Source organism: Alligator mississippiensis, chromosome 3 (assembly GCF_030867095.1).
Source record: "Alligator mississippiensis isolate rAllMis1 chromosome 3, rAllMis1, whole genome shotgun sequence".
Lineage (NCBI taxonomy): Eukaryota > Metazoa > Chordata > Crocodylia > Alligatoridae > Alligator > Alligator mississippiensis.
The window spans coordinates 280,681,819-280,700,932 of NC_081826.1; the positions used below are offsets into that span (position 1 = coordinate 280,681,819).

A 19,114-nucleotide genomic window follows, 5' to 3' on the forward strand; every position below is an offset into this window, starting at 1 on the left:
AGGCCCAGATCCAATTAGTTTTCATAAGCACTTGGGAGTAACCCTCTTGGTTGTGTTTAAAGCTGGTTTTGTTTAAATATCTTACTGAATTTAGAACATAAATTGTGGAGGGGGAAAGACTTATTATGTTATTTAATGTTGAAAGCCTAACATTGGCTTCATTTGATATATTTTCTGTTGATTGATCCAAGTTAATTTAAGTGTGGGTATGAGAGAGAAGAAAGGGCCCACTAATATGGACTTATTCGGGTGAGTTTGATGAGTAAGTATGTTTAGTGTTCCAATGCAGATAGCAAGGTGTAGATTTTTGTCAACTTTATATTTAATTACATTTTTTATTACATTGTTTTGCTATCTTTATCACCTAGATTGCCTTCTCCCATTCCCCTACACTATAGCCTATGAAATAGCTGATAATAAAAACTACATTTTCACTTAGGTCATTGTGTCTAATCTTCTGTTTTAGTTGATTTAGTCAAAATATATCAGCCTAAGTCTTCATAACTGTTCTTGCAAAGTGTGTACACATATAAGGATGGGGTTTGCCCACAAGTGAGGATTTGTGCATTCGCATTTCTCAAAGCTAGCTATACCTCAGGAGTCAGCCATGGGTTGCTGGGCTGGGTGCTCTAAGTGTGCATGGATGTTTTTGTATACATGCTTTTGAAGATTTGGAATAATGTGTTTTAATAATTTGACTTCTATAATTACATAAATCACATCTCTTTGTTTTCAGCTACTGTTTCAGGAGAATAACCGTGGCATAAAGTATGAATACACTATACGTAAAGAAGGAAGCCATGAGAATGACATAGGTGAGCCAGAATTTTTTTGGCAATATGGAGACTGGACTGATTGCAGCGTAACCTGTGGAAGAGGTAAACAAAAATAAACAGCCCTCTTCCCTTTTTCTCACCTTTTTTCCCCACTGTCAACTGATTTGATTTCCATTTTTCTAGTTCTACGGATCTAGGTTCTTTAGCTTGTGTTAAGTAGGAAGTCAGATTAAATGGACCAAAAAAGTCCATTGTGAAGTTTAAAACCTTGTAATCTATTAAAAATTACTTTGGGCAAATTGACAAGTGGGTTTTGTTTTGTTTTGGTTTTTCTAATATAAAAAAACCTGCCTACAACATCACTTTTTTTCTACAAACGAAATTGACCCTCTTATGGGTTTTCTGAGAGAGTCATGTACTGAAGCAGTCACTGGCACTCACAGTTACTATAGTTATCACCATTATCAGTTAACGAAGTTCCATACACTTTTTTAATTATCAGCCTTTCTGAGTACATGATGTAAAGTTTTTGCCTTCAGTGGCTGCATCTACATAAGATACTGACCGTGCAGTTGTTACTGCGCAGTTATTTAGTATTTGCATGCCCAAATGCTAAATGTGCAGTAACTGGAGTAGCATCCCCACATGACTCCCTGGTGATGCTGACTGCTCAGTAACTCCTTATTACTGTGCAGTAACATCACATTACAGTTCATGCCACATAATGCAGCTGTGAAGTAGTAACAAACTACTGCGCAGTAAGCGTCTCATGTGGATGTGGCCAGTTACTAGTAATAAGCGATATTTTAGTGAATTTCTCTAAAACAGCTCATCTGAATTAGTATAAAGAGCTTAAATACAGCAGTGTAGCTAGCGATGGGCAAGTGGGGTGCCAGCCCTGAAAACCAATTTAAAGGAGATGCCAGAATGCCAGCTCTTGGGGAGTAGAAGCAGCAGGGACAATCAAGGCTGGGCAGACAGGGCAGTGGCAGCAATAGTTGTGGCAGGCAAGACTTTCCTCACCCCCATGCAGGGTTTACCCAAACTGCAAACTTGCTAGTTAGACCACTGCTTACATAGGTTTAACTTGGTTTACAGTATGATAGTTTTAAAACCCCCAAAGTTGTCTTGCACTTCTGTAGAAAATAATAAATCATACCCAAAAGAAGGTTATGTGGAAATTAGCACAAGAAACATAAGGTGGAATCCAACGGCAGGTCTAGAAGACAGCTTTGATGATAAAAGTAAAATATAAACAGGATGAACATCTCACTGTAGAAGGCAGGGTAGATTTGCACCTTGTAAACTAAATTAGAGATGCTTAGATAATTAGATATAGCTTAAGACAGTATGAAATTATGAAGGACCTGGGGTTTCTTTGCAAAACAGCTTCAAGGCTTTTCTTTATTACTGCTGAAATTTTTTGGGGGGGAGCAAAAATGTTGTAGGAGAAGGGCCATCAACATGCAGACTTGTAGCTTTCTATCAGCAATCATACTGGCCTCTAAAGTCTGTATTTGAATTTATTGATTGAGCAGTAGAAAAGATCAAGGCTTGTTGTTTGAGTCATTTCAACTAAGCTATATAAAACAATGGAACAATTTTGCACTATCCAGGAGTTGCTTAAAGTGATGTTTCTGTTACAGTCTTACCAGTGCTACATGGTAATTACTGGTTTCTTTAATTACTTGCTGTAAGATTTTTGGCACTAAGAAACAAAAAATCTCTCATAACAGTATAGTCTGAGATGCGCTCTAGCATATTAAGGCAGTAATGACAATATTGGGCATAGTGTTTAAACTTTCCCTGTGAGAAAAGCAATTCTCTTTTTCAGCACTTTGAAGAACTGGCTTCCTGCTGTCTTTTATTTGAGAAGATGAATGAATACCTGATAATATTCTAAGGAAAGTATCTCTAGAAGTAGTCAGTAAACAGTTTGCTTTTTCTGTGAGCAAGGCAAAATGTAGTTTGCTTCAGCATTTGGAACAACTAAATCAGATGCATACAGTACCCTTTTTCATTCTATATCATTATCTATAGCTAGCTGTATGTGTTCTAAAACCTATATTGCCCCAATATCTAACTGTTAGTAATGATCAATTTAATGAGCAGCCTAAAACTAAAATGAGATACAAATTTTATCAAGCTGCTGTCTGACATTAGCAGCACTTTCCCAAAACATTCCCTGCTAAAATAACAACAATTCTGGAAAACCCTTCTGGCTGGAGTGTACCTGTGGCACTTCTTCTGGCACTGCTTTTGGACTGCCACCTGGATTAATTAAATTCAAGCCAAAAGCTACTGCTTGTTTTGTCAATTTCTAGCGAATAAATGGCGTAGCCACTGATTAGTTACTTTTTTTTCCAATCTCAAATAGATTTTTCTAGAGTTCACATCTAGTTCTCTACAGACGTAGAAATGGAAATATACTTAAGCAGGATAGCGATCCGACTTCCCATGGCTCTGCAGGGTGCAATCAAATGTCACAGAAGCAGAGGTGAGAAACCTTTGCAGGTCTCACCATCCTCCCATATGCAGAAAACTAAGGCAGAGAGAGAGAATGGGTGGAGCTGTGGCTGTTTTCCTTTCAGTTCAGCTGATTTACACCAGTAGGAGATTATTCAGCATGTTCAGCAGCTGGAGAATGAAGCTGAGCTCCCCAACTGGCTTAGTTACGAAGGCAGACTAAAGCAGGAGAGATAAGTTAATGGAAGGGGGTACAGAAAGGGGAGTTCTGGCTTTCTAATTCAAGGGTACAATGTGTGGAGTTTTTTGCTCTCCTTGGTTGCAGAGCAAAACAGAGGCTGTGCTTGGTTTTTTCCATGCTTCTAGGCTTTGCTGGTTTCCAGGAAGGGATTTTTACCCTTCTGTTGTACAGGTTTCAGGAGACTTTTGGTCTTCCTCAGAGGCATTGAGTGCTGGCTGCAGCCAAAGCTGGGGATTTTTACCAGGTGTGACAGTGCTCTTGCTGGGACTGAAACCTGGAGGTTCCTGGTTTGAAGGTCCTGCCCCTCTGCTCAGGGTCAGACCAATGGCCACATTTGGGATCAGGAAGGAATTTTAGCCCACAGGCATACTGGTACAGACTCTGTGTGTGTGTGGGGTGGGGGGGGCTGTCTTGCTATAGAGTGAAGGTAGGGCTCTCCTCCTTGGATCTCTCACGTGGATTTTTTCACAGTCAGGTGGGTGGAAAACTGGCTTATGGGATGCACCCAGAGAGTGGCAGTGGATGGGTCAGTTTCTACCTGGAGAGATGTGGGCAGTGGTGTCTCCCAAGGCTCTGTCCTTGAACCAGTACTGTTCAATATCTTCATCAGTGATTTGGATGAGGGTTTTGAAAGCACTCTGTCCAAATTCGTAGATGACACCAAACTATGGGGTACAGTAAACACACTAGAGGGTAGGGAGCGATTTCAGGCAGGTTTGGAGAGACTGGGGAAGTGGGCAGATCAGAATAGGATGCAATTCAACAAGGATAAATGCAAGGTGCTGCACCTGGGGAGAAAGACTCTCCAAAACACCGATTAGACTGGGGGGTACCATTCTGAGCACCACAACAGTGGAAAGAGATCTCGGAGTCCTGGTTGACGCAAAAATGAACATGAGTCGCCAGCGTGATGAGGTAATAAGACTAACAGCACTCTGTCTTGCATTAGTAGGTGCATCACAAGCAGGTCTAGGGAGGTGATACTTCCCCTCCATGCGGCATTGGTGAGGCTGCAACTGGAGTACTGTGTCCAGTTTTGGGCATTGCACTTCAAGAAGGATGTGGATAACCTGGAAAGGGTTCAGAGGAGGGCTACTTGTATGGTTGAGGGCCTGCCAGGAAGACCCTATGAAGACAGACTGAGGGACCTGAATCTCTTCAGCTTTCACAAGAAAAGGCTGAGAGGTGATCTTGTGGCTGTCTTCAAACTCATTTTGGGGGGGGGGGGGTCAGCAGGGAATAGGGGTTACTCTGTTTACCAGGGTGCCCCTTGGGGTTACTGGAAACAACGGCCATAAAGTGAAGGCGAGTAGATTTAGATTGGACATTAGGAAGAAATTCTTTACAGTGAGGGTTGCCAAATATGGAATGGGCTTCCAGGGGAGGTGGTGCTTTCCCCTACCTTGGAGGTGTTCAAAAAGAGATTAGACAAGCACCTGCCTGGAATTACTTGACCCCCAATGCTTTTTCCTGCACAGAGCAGGGGGTTGGACTCGATGATATAATAGGTCTCTTCCAACCCTAGAAATCTATGAAATCTATGAACCCTTGCACTGGCAGGACATGGATAGCATTTGTCTCCCTTTACCTGTGGCAGTTTATGTTGCTTTTGGTGTTTTGGGGCAATGTGCCTTGTAATTGTGTGACAGAGTTGACTATGTTGTTTTAGGACTAGGTTAGACAAGCACTTGTATGCAGTGGTGTGGAAAGGGATGATCCTGCCTCAAGCAGATGGTTGGACTAGATGACCCATCCAGCCCTATTTTTCTATGATTCTGTCCTCTCCCTACCCCATATATGTGAAGCAACTTTGTTTGGCATCCTAGATGGGATGAGATTATAGCTGGTTCTCTTTTACTGAAGCTATTAGCTGCCTGGTAATTGATGCAAAACCCATTTGAAATGAGTGGAATACCTCCTTTTGATTTCACTGGGCCTTGGATCAGATCTTGATTAATAATCATCATTATCAGAATCAGGCACGAGCATGGGCACAGCAGGAAACAGGGAGTTCTGCTTCCCACAGCTTGGGCAGAGGAAAGTTGTGGCAGCAGTTAGTTATGTGGGTTGGGAATGGCTAAACCAGTCCTGTGCTATTGCCTTTCAGCAATTGAACTGCAATACAGAAAAAGAAGCTGAACATTTCCTGAGTTTTGCTGGTCATTCCTCCTCATTATTGATTTATCTAGTTTATATGAGTCTGCAACAACATAACCTGAGAGATAAAAGCTGTCACCCAAAAGTCACTATTTTCCTCTGGCAATCAGGCTTGATGCCATTTGAGAAATCTTTGTGCAGAATTTATTCCCCGAGAGTGAGAGGGAGCAAGAAGTGTGTTTAGAATGAGAATGTATTTAGACTTCTGAGTTCCAGAAGCTGCCACTGCTTCTTTTTTCCTTCTCTCTTTCATATGTCTGCATTCAAATCTGTTAAAATATCTAGTGCAAGAAGTTTTGCAGCTAGTAAATGATGCCAGGCTTATAAATAATAAAATAAAATAAAAAAACAGTTCTGGCAAACAAAGCCTGCAAAGTCACAGCAGCAAGAGAAATAACAAATAAGGTTACTTACTGTATGTAACACTGTCGCATCCTTACTGCCAGGTGGGGCAGTTAAAACTGAAACAAAAGATTTCTGCTTACCAGTGATGGTGTGCAACAAACCAACATATATCCTTCAAACAGCAATTCTCACACACTTCAATACTTCCAACACATCAATCCTCTGGTCAGCCCAGACTGCAGTCCACCCAACACCTAATGCCAAGAGGCCATACAAATCCCTTAACAGTACATTATTCTTCCTATAACAAAGCATAAAATCCTTTACTGAGCTTTTTCTTGGCTGCCTATCTCGTTCCTTCTTTAAATAATGGTTGAGTAAAAAAAATGCTACTGTGACCTGTTGACCTTTCTAAAGGCTGTAATCCTGTTTCTCAAACTTGCCACTAAAGAAGGAGATGTAACAAAAAGTGCACTTTAGCCCCTTAGTTAAAAGGGAGTATTAAGAAGCATGCAGAAATGTATTTCTCCATAGATAATAACAAGCAAGTGACAAATTTTCAAAGCTTTACAAAGGGATTAAACTGCAAGGTTCTTGTTGGGGTTAATTGGTATGTGCTTGCCTAATCCCTTTTCAGTACTACAAATGTACTTCTAGGTGTCCTTGTTTAGCCGAGAATAAAGCTGAGTCCAAAAGTTATGACTGGTTTATAAAATCATTGTGCTTTCTTTATGGATTTAGATACTGATTTTCCTATTCATTGGTGATTAGGATGCCTTCCTAATTATGCATGTAATATGTGTATGCAATTAGTATGATTATTTGTTTATTGAAATAGCCAGGTGGAACTTCTTCAAAATGCCAGTTTTGTATGTACAATTATGACACATGTATATTCAGATTAGATATGCAATCCCATGCAGTTTTGCATATATATTGTACACCGCTGCCCTGAAATTCAGGCTCTACAAATCTATCTGTATTTTCAGTTCTAGTATTGATGGCACTTTCAGAGGAAGTGTTCAGGATACTTAGGAACAGATGTATATCCATCTTGCATCTAAATCTGCACTTCCTGTTACATTACTTTTGTTACTCTAGTTGGCAAACGAGGCAAAGAAATCAAGAAGAAATGGGCGTGAAGTCTGACTTACATTCATCCATAAAACGTAGTCAGGTTTGAATTGAATAGGCAGAGTGAGGGAAACTTTTGAACATATCTGTAAATCCAAATCATTGTTTGATCTTACCACATTCATGCAGTGTTTGATTTTTCATGAACAGGTGCAACAAACAGGTTTTGTTCACACACACATTGGTGCATTTAGGAACCAACATGTGACTCCTAAATGAAAAAACAGATTTGCGTGGTTGTCTCAGCTGCCTCTGTGCATCTTTTCTGTCCTCAGGAATAAAGGTGTTAAGGCAGAGAGAGCCTAAAAAACAGTAAACCAGTGTTTTTTCCAAAAATTTAGTGAGCACTCAGTGGGGCCCAAATGGGTGGGTGTAGGATGGAGGGTGCTTTAGCAACAGTGGAAAGTGTCTCCAGGCAGAGGACCGTTCTGTTGCTAAAGCAGCCTCAGAATATACAGAGAAGTCTCTACAGTGGTGATCAGACCCTTGCAACAACTGCCCAATGGATTCACCTGTGTCCAAAGTACAGCACCATATGCTTATTCAGCTATCTTGGTGTCTACCTGTGTGATTTCAAAACACTGCTAACATAGAGTAGCCGAGAGAGGTAATTAGCTGAGTTAATCTGAAATTATGCAGAGTTGTACCTTATTCAGTTAGCTGGTAAAGTAGCCACGGTTGTTAGCACCAATCAAGTGAGAATAGTTGAGGGAAACAACACCTCTGCTAACCATGGAGAAATTTTAGAGGTCCCATTTAACTATACATTTTAGTAATATGTGCAACACTAAGCTTGTGACTTCATTTGGACTCCTGTGCTTTCAAGTTGCTTGTGTACCTAAGTGTTCAATAGGCCAGGTTCAGCAGGAGGGGGGGATTTTGACTGACTTCCTCTGTAATAGATATTAAAGCTACCAAATATGAACATTTTGTTTAAAAAAGTAACTATACTGCATTCATTTGCACCGATTTGCCACCTCTGATTTCAAAATGAAGTTTGCACATCTATGATGAAGAGAAGAGAGTAGGCACCAATGCCTACCTTAATATCCAACATCTCCAGACCTTTCCCAGATTCTGCAATCATAATATGAACCTACTTCTATCTCTTATTAAGAATGGTAATTGTATGATTGAAAATTCAGAAAGATGAGTTTACTGATACCCATGATCAGTGAACAATGATAAGCGCATATTCACTGTAAACAAGGCTTCTATGAATGTTTATAGAGGTTGCCTTATCACTGGACTCCTGCTCTAAAATGCATTACAGCAGCTGAAACTATGCTAAATAATTCAGCATAGGAGAATAATTCATATTTGATTTATTTGGAAATTAAAGCAGAAAGATTGTGAATTTGAAAAATAGAGCAAGAAGTTTCTATTAACTTTACAACTGACTAATGTTTGCTAACCATTCCAACTGGGTTAGCAAAACAAAAACTAAACATTGTTTTGGAAGCACCTTGAAAAATAATTAAGAATAAAATCAATAAAGGTCTGTAGAGACATAAGAAGGTTCTAGAAATGAATATGGGACTTGAAGGAGCATTCTGGGTCTTATTGTCTAGTTTTCTGCTATTGAAGGCCGTCATCTCACACAGTCCTAAACTTAGTAAGCTCAAAATTCCTCTAAAACTGATAGGCATTGCATCATGATTGATTTTTTTAACTTATCTTATTGTTCCTTTATCTAGCAATTTCGTTTTCTATTAAATTATCTAGTAAGAGTCAGATACTGATGAAAAGGTTTAGCATTTTCTGTTGAATTTTTCAACTATGGCTGATTTCTTTCTTTTGTGGGCCCCCTCCCAAGAACTGTTCTACCAGAACCACCATTTGGATGCTTCTCCTTTGGATGTCCAGTTGTATCCTGTCTTTTCTGTATTCAGCCTTATACATCATTTTGCCACGTTTCAGAGAGAATTTGAAATTGAAAGCTGTGAAATTCTTTGATGCAAAATATCCAGAATTCTTATGTGAAACACAGGGAACATTGTACCTAAAATGTCTTATGATGTGAAATATGATAAATTAAATTGGGAAATCAATGGAAACTGCCATTTGTTTCCCATAGCTTTAATATTTACAGGGTGCTTATTATGTTTTATTAACAGGTTTCAATTCACACCTAGCTTTATGTAGCCTAGTAAAGCAATGCATGACAACTCATGACATAAGAAGTTAAAATGTGAAGAAAAAATTGTCCCATGCACAATTTTTATTTAAATCTTTTTATCTAAAACCCCCTACCACTTATTTCTGACCTCATAGTAAGATACACTGTTCTGACTACTTAAACATGCTTACACAGGGAAGGCTAGAAGTCACAGTAATACAACCTAATGCCTAGGTCTTCTTCATTGTGCCTCCAATCCAACCATTCTATATGGTGTATTCCAGATATTCTGCCCAGGCCACTGCTTCTGGTGTTGGTGTTGCCAGATCTTGTGGGGTGCATTGTGGTACTACAGGGCATCTCAAGAGATGATTCATGGTTTATTTCTCCTGACAAACACATCAGTCAGTTGTGTAAAGGCCCACGATTTCATGCAAAAGATTTCATGAGAATCTGTTGAGGCTGTGCCATGTGTCCCATTTGTAGTTGGAGCCAGATGCTAAATTCTCACTGCGGGTAATTCTTCGCCAGCTCCATTCAACAGCTTTGTCACCTAGTTTCTCCCGTTCTTTTTGCCAGAAGGTAGTTCTGGCTGATTCTGATGATGTGGTCAATGGTGTGGTAGAGGACAAAAAGTTATTTCTCAATGAGAAACTATGGTGCACTGGTTGATGTCCTTGTAGTGGGTGGCAGTCGCCTGACTCTTGCACCTGCCAGTCGATGTCACCTGCTACTTTCCTTCTGATGTAAGGGGACACTATGTTGGATAGTGAGTATAGGCAGGGAACAGGGATGGGTTTTAGGCAGCCTGTTTTAATTCTGCATGTATCATTTAGGGTGGTGTCAATATGTTTTCTGTGACTTTAGCATCCCGAGGTGGTGCAGGCATATTCAGCCACAGAGAAACAAAATGCTAAGGCAGTACTGTGTAGGGTAGATGGATGTGCTCCCCACTTGGAATTTGTGAGTTTAGGCAGAATGTTGTTTCATGTGTTGACTTTGGCATCGGTATCTAATATGAGCTTTTTGTAACAAAGAGTACAGTCCAGTGTTACCCCTAAGTAGACCAGATGTTTCTGATGTTTGAGACTGTGGTCACCCTAGGTGACAATCAGGTGTTTTTCTCCACTCTGGTTCCTCAGATGGAAAGAGCAGATTTGGGTTGTGCTAGGGTTGGGTTTGAGATTACTTAGGTAATAATCTGACATCTCATTCAGTGCCCTCTCCAGGATCTTGTTTGTGTCCTCAAAATTCTTCTGCTACGTGGTAATACAGAGATCATCTGCACAGATGAAATGCTGACACTTGGCTGATTGTTTATGTAGAAGTTGAATAAAAGTGGGGTGAGCACACCACATTGTGGTAAGCCATTTTTTTGGGAGTGCTATCTACTTTTCTGGCCATTCTGTTGCATGTAGATGTGCCTGTTCTCCAAGTGGTTATGGATGGTCTGGCTTCAATTTCAGTCATAAGGTACAGTATGTGGATCATGATCATGCGGTGTTGAACAGTATTGTATGCAGCAGATCAACAAACACTGTGCCGGTTATCAACTTCTGTTGGAAACCATCTTCATTATGCTGTGTAAGATTTAGTGGTTAGTGTTCCTAGGATTGACCTGCTCTAAAATCCGTTTGGACTCATGTAGGTTTGGAATCTACCAAGAATGACATTTATAGATTCATAGATTCATAGATGTTAGGGTTGGAAGGGACCTCAATAGATCATCAAGTCCGACCCCCTGCATAAGCAGGAAAGAGTGCTGGGTCTAGATGACCCCAGCTAGATGCTCATCTAACCTCCTCTTGAAGACCCCCAGGGTAGGGGAGAGCACCACCTCCCTTGGGAGCCCATTCCAGACCCTGGCCACTCGAACTGTGAAGAAGTTCTTCCTAATGTCCAATCTGAATCTGATCTCTGCTAGCTTGTGGCCATTGTTTCTTGTAACCCCCGGGGGCGCCTTGGTGAATAAATACTCACCAATTCCCTTCTGTGCCCCCGTGATGAACTTATAGGCGGCCACAAGGTCACTTCTCAACCTTCTCTTGTGGAGGCTGAAAAGATCCAGTTTCTCTAGTCTCTCCTCGTAGGGCTTGGTCTGCAGGCCCTTAACCATACGAGTGGCCCTTCTCTGGACCCTCTCCAGGTTATCCACATCCCTCTTGAAGTGCGGCGCCCAGAATTGCACGCAGTACTCCAACTGCGGTCTGACCAGCGCCCGATAGAGGGGAAGTATCACCTCCTTGGACCTATTCGTCATGCATCTGCTGATGCACGATAAAGTGCCATTGGCTTTTTTGATGGCTTCGTCACACTGCCGACTCATGTTCATCTTGGAGTCCACTAGGACTCCAAGGTCCCTTTCCACTTCCATGCCACCCAGCAGGTCATTCCCTAGGCAGTAGGTGTGCTGGACATTTTTCCTCCCTAGGTGCAGCACTTTGCATTTCTCCTTGTTGAACTGCATTCTGTTGTTTTCTGCCTACTTGTCCAACCTGTCCAGGTCTGCTTGCAGCTGTTCCCTGCCCTCCGGCGTGTCCACATCTCCCCATAGCTTTGTGTCATCTGCAAACTTGGACAGAGTACATTTGACTCCCTCGTCCAAGTCACTGATGAAGACATTAAAGAGTATTGGTCCAAGGACCGAACCCTGTGGGACCCCACTGCCCACACCCTTCCAGGTCGAAACTGACCCATCCACCACGACTGTCTGGGTGCGACCCTCTAGCCAATTCGCCACCCACCGGACTGTGTAGTCATCCAAGTCACAGCCTCTTAACTTGTTCACCAGTATGGGGTGGGATACCGTATTGAAGGCCTTCCTGAAGTCTAAGTATACGACATCCACCCCTCCTCCTGTGTCCAGGCGTTTCGTAACCTGGTCATAAAAAGAAACTAGATTGGTCAGGCACGATCTGCCTACCACGAACCTGTGCTGATTTCCCCTAGCATAATTTGTCCTGCCGGGCTCTCACAAATGTGAGCCTTGATAATTTTTTCTAAGACTTTGCCAAGGATGGAGGTGAGACTGACTGGCCTATAGTTGTCCAGGTCCTCCTTCCTCCCCTTTTTGAAAATGGGGACCACGTTGGCCCTTTTCCAGTCCTCTGGGACTTGGCCCGTGCGGCACGAGCGTTCAAATATTCCCGCCAGTGGCTCTGCAATGATGTCGGCCAGTGCCTTCAGCACCCTCGGATGGAGCTCATCCGGGCCTGCCGACTTAAAGGCATCCAGTTCTTCCAAATGACTCTGCACCATCTCAGGATCTACGCATGGAAGTCTGGCGCCTTGCTGCTGCCTTTCTACAACCCCAGTGAGAGACTTGTCTTGCCCCTCGCTTAGGAACACTGAGGCAAAGAACTCGTTGAGGAGTTCAGCCTTGTCCCCCCTGTCTGTCACCAATTGTTTCTGCCCATTTAACAGGGGTCCTATTCCTCCCTGGGCCTTCCTTTTACTCCCTATATATCTAAAAAACAATTTCTTGTTGTCCTTTACTTGGGATGCCATCCTCAGCTCCATGGTAGCTTTGGCCCGCCTAACTGCCTCCCTACAAGCACAAGCAGAGGAGGTATATTCATCTTTGGTGATCTCTCCCTGTTTCCACTTTTTATGTGCTCCCCTTTTGTCCCTTAGGCTGCCCTGGATTTCTCTGGTCAGCCAGGGAAGCCTCCTGGCCCCTTTCCCTCCTTTGCCTCACTCGGGGATCGTCTTGCTTTGTGCCCAAAGGATCGTTTCCTTAAGGCACAGCCACCCTTCCTGGGCTTCCATTTGTTGCAGGTTAAGATGTTCGTAGAGTTTGTAGGTGATGCTGAGGAGGGAAATCAGTCTATAACTTTTTGATGATGAAAGGTCTTTCCCTGATTTGGGCAGAGCTATGTCTCTTGACTTCCTCTATACTGATGGTATTTGTGTACTCATCATGCATGCATTGAATAGATCAAAGAGCCAGTGCCTTGCAAGGGGTCCTAGGTGTTGTATCAGCTCAGTGAGGACATTGTCTACTCCTGCCTAGGTATGTGCTAAGATAGTAAGGCTTGCAATCTGTCCAAAGGCATGTACCTGTCCATGTTAATAATGCAGTTGTATGGAGAACACCCCTTCCCTCCGCCAATGGATCTGAAAGTTACCTACAGCTCATCTCTCTATAACAGTGAGGCTTTCTTAGGGCTGATGTATATTTGGAATATTTTGTTCTAGTTATTATTGGTAGTTGTATCAATGCAGGCTACTTTGCTGTAGCACATCTGCACTGGGGATTTGCATCAGGGTGTCTATATCAGGGTAGCACTATTGCAAAAATCCCTAATACAGATAGGGCATGTGTAGACAAAATGAGGGGCATGTTTACGTGACACTTTAAAGCAGGTTAAATGCTTTTGCACTGCTTTAATGGTGTTGGTGTTTGCACACGTCAGCAGCATATTGCACTTTAATTCCAGCCACAGTAGCACATTTGGTGCTGTAACGCACCTTAAATGGCTTTGGGGCACAGCAAACTAAACACCTCCGAGGAGTTTTAGTTTGCTGCCATACAGCCATAGAGTGAAGCACCAGGCTCTGTGTGGCTCAGTGGCGCTGCAGGCAGCCCGTGCAGGCAGCCTGGCAGCAGCCCAGGAAAGCAGGCTCAGCTGAAGGCCAAAAAAAAAAAAGCGGCAAACCTGATCTTTTTGTTTTGTTTTGTTTTTTTCTCCTGGAGCCTGCCTGAGCTGTGCAGGGACTCGGTCCTTCCCTCCACGGCTGCAGTGCCCACCCGGCCTGCCCGAGCCAGGTACCTGACTGAGAGTGCATGCTGCCTGGGGGGGGAGCCACCGCTGCCGCAGAGGGAAACACCAACCACCCTAACCCTAACCCCACTCCCAGCCCAGGGAGTACTCTGCCCGCTGGCAGCTTGCCCTCCCCTCCCCACCCCACCGCCGGAGAGGCAGGTAAGACATGGGTGTACATGACACGGGGGTTTACTTTACCCTAAAGTGAACCAGTATTTTTAAAAACCTACCAGTTCAATTTAGGGCCCCCAGTTTATCTACACATGCCCATAGGCTCTAGAGCCTTTCTTTCTTTAGATTTAGATGTGAGCAACAGAGTCCTCTGATTCTAATTGTTGTCTGTTAATTGATAGGGTGAGAGTTTGCCTGAGTAGGAATATTACTGAGTGGCAGGAGTATATGTAGTTCTGGAATGTCTCTATTGATTAACTGTGAGTGTTTCTCCCTTCGTGGTGGAGTGTGCAATTTCAAATACAAACCAAAGCTGCAATTCACACAGCACTAAAAATAACAGAACAGAACAGAAGTCTGGCTGAAACCTCCATTTCTGTCTTCTCTGTGCCTTTTTGCCTTAGCTGGCTTTTCCAGAGAGCAGAGTAAAAAATCCAGGTTGAGCTCTAGAACCTGGCTTTGATAACCTGATTGCAATCTGCATTTACTCTCACCTGTGGACAGTCCATGTGGAATTATTCCTATACATCTTTCCTAATACAATGTGAACCTTTCCTTGTGCTTCAGAAAAACCAGATATTCATGTGTCTTAAGGGGACTTCAGTGTACATAGGTGGTGGTTAGGAGGCTAATGAGTTAACTGCAGTAAAGAAAACTGCTTATTAACTTGTCAGCTGAGCTTATTAATTCAGCAGAGCCTCTCATTACCTGCTCTCAATTTGACCAAAGGCTAAAATACTGCTGCCTGACTTAGTACAACTAGTCAGGGAAGCTGGTTTTACTCAGCTTTCTTAATACGTGTTAGAAATTGGGTATGCTGTGGTGGTACATGCATTTAGCTCAATTGGACCTCATCAGAGTGGCTAGTATGTGTACTAATTTCCACAAGGAGTAAAGAGATGATTGGTGATGTCAGTGTGTAGGTTTTTCATATTGCAGTTATTGCAGGCTGGGCACTGCTGGGATTCTCATGAAGGTCTTTATGCAGTTCATTTCCTACCTCACAAAGTGCTCATTGCTTTCAGGGGAAAACATTTTTGAGATTGTTCATCCTGAACCTCATATCAGCACAAGGGAACTAAGGGCAAATAACAGATATGTAGCATTCAGCTTAAGTAGCAGACATTACATTTGTCTGTCTCAGTGTGTAGCTGAGCCTTTATTATCTCTTTTGTGGCTGAAACTTCTTTTAAAGAACTTAAATACTTTTTGTAAATCTGTGAGTTGTGTCCCATCCTCCAGTGACTCAGATATGTCAGGCACTGGGATATGCCTTTTCTTCTTCCAATGTTATCAAGAACATAATAAATTAGGAAGAAGTATTCCTCCTGTTTAGAAAACAAAGTATAGCACAAGCGTTTCTCTTCAGCTTTGTTTCTTTTTTTCCTTTATGTTTTGATAATTGCAGATGTTGCTTGCTACTGGAATGGGTGTTGGATGCCAAAACAATCCCTGTCATTTGGAACTCAGCAGAAAATTTTAAAAATTTAATATGCATAGAAAAATGTCTCTCTCGCAGGTATTAGGCGACAGATTGCCCACTGTGTGAGAAAGGGGAGTGGTGTGATCAAAAACACGTTCTGTGACCCAGAGATGCAACCAAATGGACGACAAAAGAAATGCAGTGAAAAGGATTGTCCACCCAGGTACAAACTGTTAAGAATGTTAAGACTGTACTAAACAGGAGCAAGTCAATTCTATGTATATAATTTAGTTCAAAAGAACTGTAATCCCACATTAGGCCAATAATCCATCAGCAGTCTCCACTAATGATAGGTACCAAATGAAGATGAAAGAAACCTCTGTACAGAAAATTTCAAAATAATCTACCCAAGAGACAAGATTTGTTACTATCATTCCATGCCAAGAAAGTTATATGTTTCATGGGCCCTTAGCAGATGTGCAAGTGAAGGTATGATAGAATCTGATGCAGGATCCCCACAGTTGCATTTCCAGCCAGGCCACAAGTAGCATGCTCCCATTGCTGGCAAGTGGCAGCCCCGTCAGCTGCTGGGGCTCCCAGCCACAGAGGTTTACCATGTGCTGCCACTGCTGGGAGCCCCCAGCTGATTTGGGCTCCCAAGCATGGGAGCCCCACTCTGGCAAAACATTCAGTTAATGGTGTGATAAGAACCAGACACAAAGTTATTGCGCATATGTTGTGTAAGAACTTTATGGCTTATTCCTTGTTCTATGATGCCATTAATTGTATTAACATATGGCTGGATAACAACATAAGACATGATTAACTGGTTAATCATGTCTTAAATATAATATGGGCCATACATACATGCATCTTATCGAAGCTATTGTAGCTCCAAATATACATGTACCTTAGGCTAATGTTTAGAATCCTGTTAATCTCTTTGCCTCCAATGGTATTCTGTGGCAGTGTATTTTATTCTAAGTATTTATTGACTGTTTTTGAAAAACGCATTTATTTTGAACAGCTTGAAATATTCATCTTTATTGGTTCTTCCTTTGGCCTTGTGATAACAAAGGGTAAATAGAAATGCCCAGTTTATCTTCTCCAGAATTACTCTGTATCCTCCTCATGTCTCTTCTCAACTGTCTCCACTCTAAACCAAACTGTTCAGATGTTTTTATTCTCTATTCATATCGCTTTTTTCATTTGTCCCTGTTGTATTGTTTTAATTCTTATTCATCACTATTGTCTGACTTTGGACCCTTTGTATTTATGCTATAACTTTTTGTGAGACGGGCGATGAGGATTCAATACAATATTCCAGGTAGGAAGAGCGTATTGATTTACACGCAATATAATATTTTTTAGTGCTGTTTTCTTTCTCTCAGTTCATCTACCTGGACATTTTGTTTTCTTTTGCTTTTCCTCTTTCTTTGCAGCTGTCTGTCATTGTGCAGATGCTTTCAGTTAGCTTCCCATATTTGTGCACAGGTCTTTTTCCTTAATGGTTCTAGTTAATTTACTACCCAGTAAAGGTTAATTGCTTAAAATTGTTTTTTCTAATATGTATTATCTTGTGTTTGTCACAGTTGAATTTCATGATGGATATTACTGCTTTAACATAGGAAATTTTGTGTAGTTGCTGGGGGATTGGTGGTTTTATTAGCTTTTTCTGAGACAACAATGTCTGATGTCTCACTGGGGAAATATCTTGGAATGTGGTTACATCCTATGTAAATAATTTTAAAAGTATAAATTTCACAGCTTGGTAGTAATTCTATGCAAATTGCTGAGGAAGTTAACTGACAGAAGAATCAAACTTATTATCAAATATCCTCCGGAATAGCCTAAACAAATGCACTGGAGCATTTTGTATCATAGAAGTATAAACTGAGCTCTTTATTTCAAGGATGCAAAGCAATTTCTGTCTGGCTATTTGGAAGTTAAAGAATTCTTAAATATCATATTAGCTAGCTAGCTTCTGCTGCTCGCATTTAGAAATATCTATTGCGTTGGCAGCCATTGGCATCAATGGCAGTCAAATCCTGCTGTTTGAGATTAGGTTGCTGTAAGTACTTTCTTACTAGGCTGATGATACAATGATATTAAACATGAGTTTTGCACTTACTTTTCTATGGTCCATGATGAAAATATTCCTTTACTTACTCCTATTCTGTCTGCACTTAGCCTTATTGAGAGGTTAGATCACATTAAAAGTGGCCACCTGACCTAAGATAAGTTGGGTTGGGGAGGTTGGAGGGCAAGCAAGCAGACTTTCAGGGGGGTGAATATCTTCAGGGGATCAGGGAGCAAGTAGGATCCAGTTGGGGAGCAGGGGGTAGGTGGGATCCACAGGCATGATCAGTGGTTTTGGGGGCCAGGCAGTATCTGGGGGAGATCAGGGGGTGCAGGCAGCATACATGGGGGGGTGGGAGGGAGGGACAGGTGTGATCCACAGGAGCGATTGGGAGGGCATATGCGTGATCTGCAGGAGAGATTGGGAGGCAAGTGGGTTCTGCGAGGGGTGGGGGATGACTGGGGTTTTTGTGGGTTTGGTGGGATCAGGGGGCTCTCAGTGTCTGTGGGGGTGGGGGGGGGGCTTGGGGCAGTCTAGGGGCTATTTTTAGCTCCCTACCCCTGCACCAGAGAACCTACAACTACACCCCTCCTACCCCTTTCCCCCCCCACCCCGATACTTAATTCCTTGGCTCCTGGCATCCATGAATGGTGATAAAACTAGAGGTACCCACAGCAGCTTGTGGGATGGAGGGTTGAGGAAGGGCTGGCTGGTCTGTTGCAGGGGAGAGGAGTGAAGAGCTGGGCGACCCTAAAAATAACCTGGTGCCAGGGGGGGCAGGTAGGAAGAGTTTAGGCTTGGTACTAGGGCCAGCAGCTTGCCTTTACCAGCCCTGAGGCTGCACAGGTAACAATTTTGATGTTCTATGTACTGGTGTAACCTAGATCGATTAAATTTGAGTGTATATCAATCCAGGTCTATCTTAGATCAGGTTCTGCCATTTTTAAAATAGTCTATATATGCAGAATTTCTGTACAGTTAGGTTTAGGTTGATTTCCAATCGCTGAAACCGAGTCCAAATGTAAGGTCCGCAGTGAGGGCAAACTAAGTTAGATCAGATGGCCATTTTTAATGTTATCTAACTTCCTAACCCCCACTAATGTCTATATTTAGCCTAACAGTCATTTCTCTTCTAAGGTAAAATGTCTTTTATAAAGTACCAATGGTGGCAGTTGTTTGTGAGAAATTGTAAGTGTTGACAGTTGTCCATGGGTTCAAGAAGTTTTGAAACCACTGAACAGCTTAATAACCAAGTCTAGTGATAAGAAAACAATGACAACGATGCAAAACTAATTAATCTACAGTTGCATTTAGAGCACCTGCCACATGGAGAATAGAACTTGACATCCCTAAGCGTTTTTACAGGTGGTCCTGAGGAGCGGGGGGAGTGCTTTAATCAGAGGGTCTTCAAGACCCTCTGATTAAAGCACCTGCAG

The 19,114-nt window shown here is 42.3% G+C and overlaps 1 protein-coding gene across 7 annotated transcripts in view; it reads left to right on the plus strand.

Moving 5' to 3' along the window:
• ADAMTS12 (ADAM metallopeptidase with thrombospondin type 1 motif 12) overlaps positions 1-19,114 on the plus strand; it is a 353,569-nt gene that overhangs the window by 295,406 nt on the left and 39,049 nt on the right. For all 7 annotated transcript variants that reach the window (XR_002092999.2, XM_059725240.1, XM_059725239.1 and 4 more), the window contains 2 exons: positions 737-878; positions 15,695-15,821. Coding sequence is in view for 6 of the 7 variants with exons in the window: in XM_059725240.1 (XP_059581223.1) it covers positions 737-878; positions 15,695-15,821 (269 nt within the window). In the remaining variant the exon portion in view is untranslated. The remainder of the gene's footprint in view (positions 1-736; positions 879-15,694; positions 15,822-19,114) is intronic.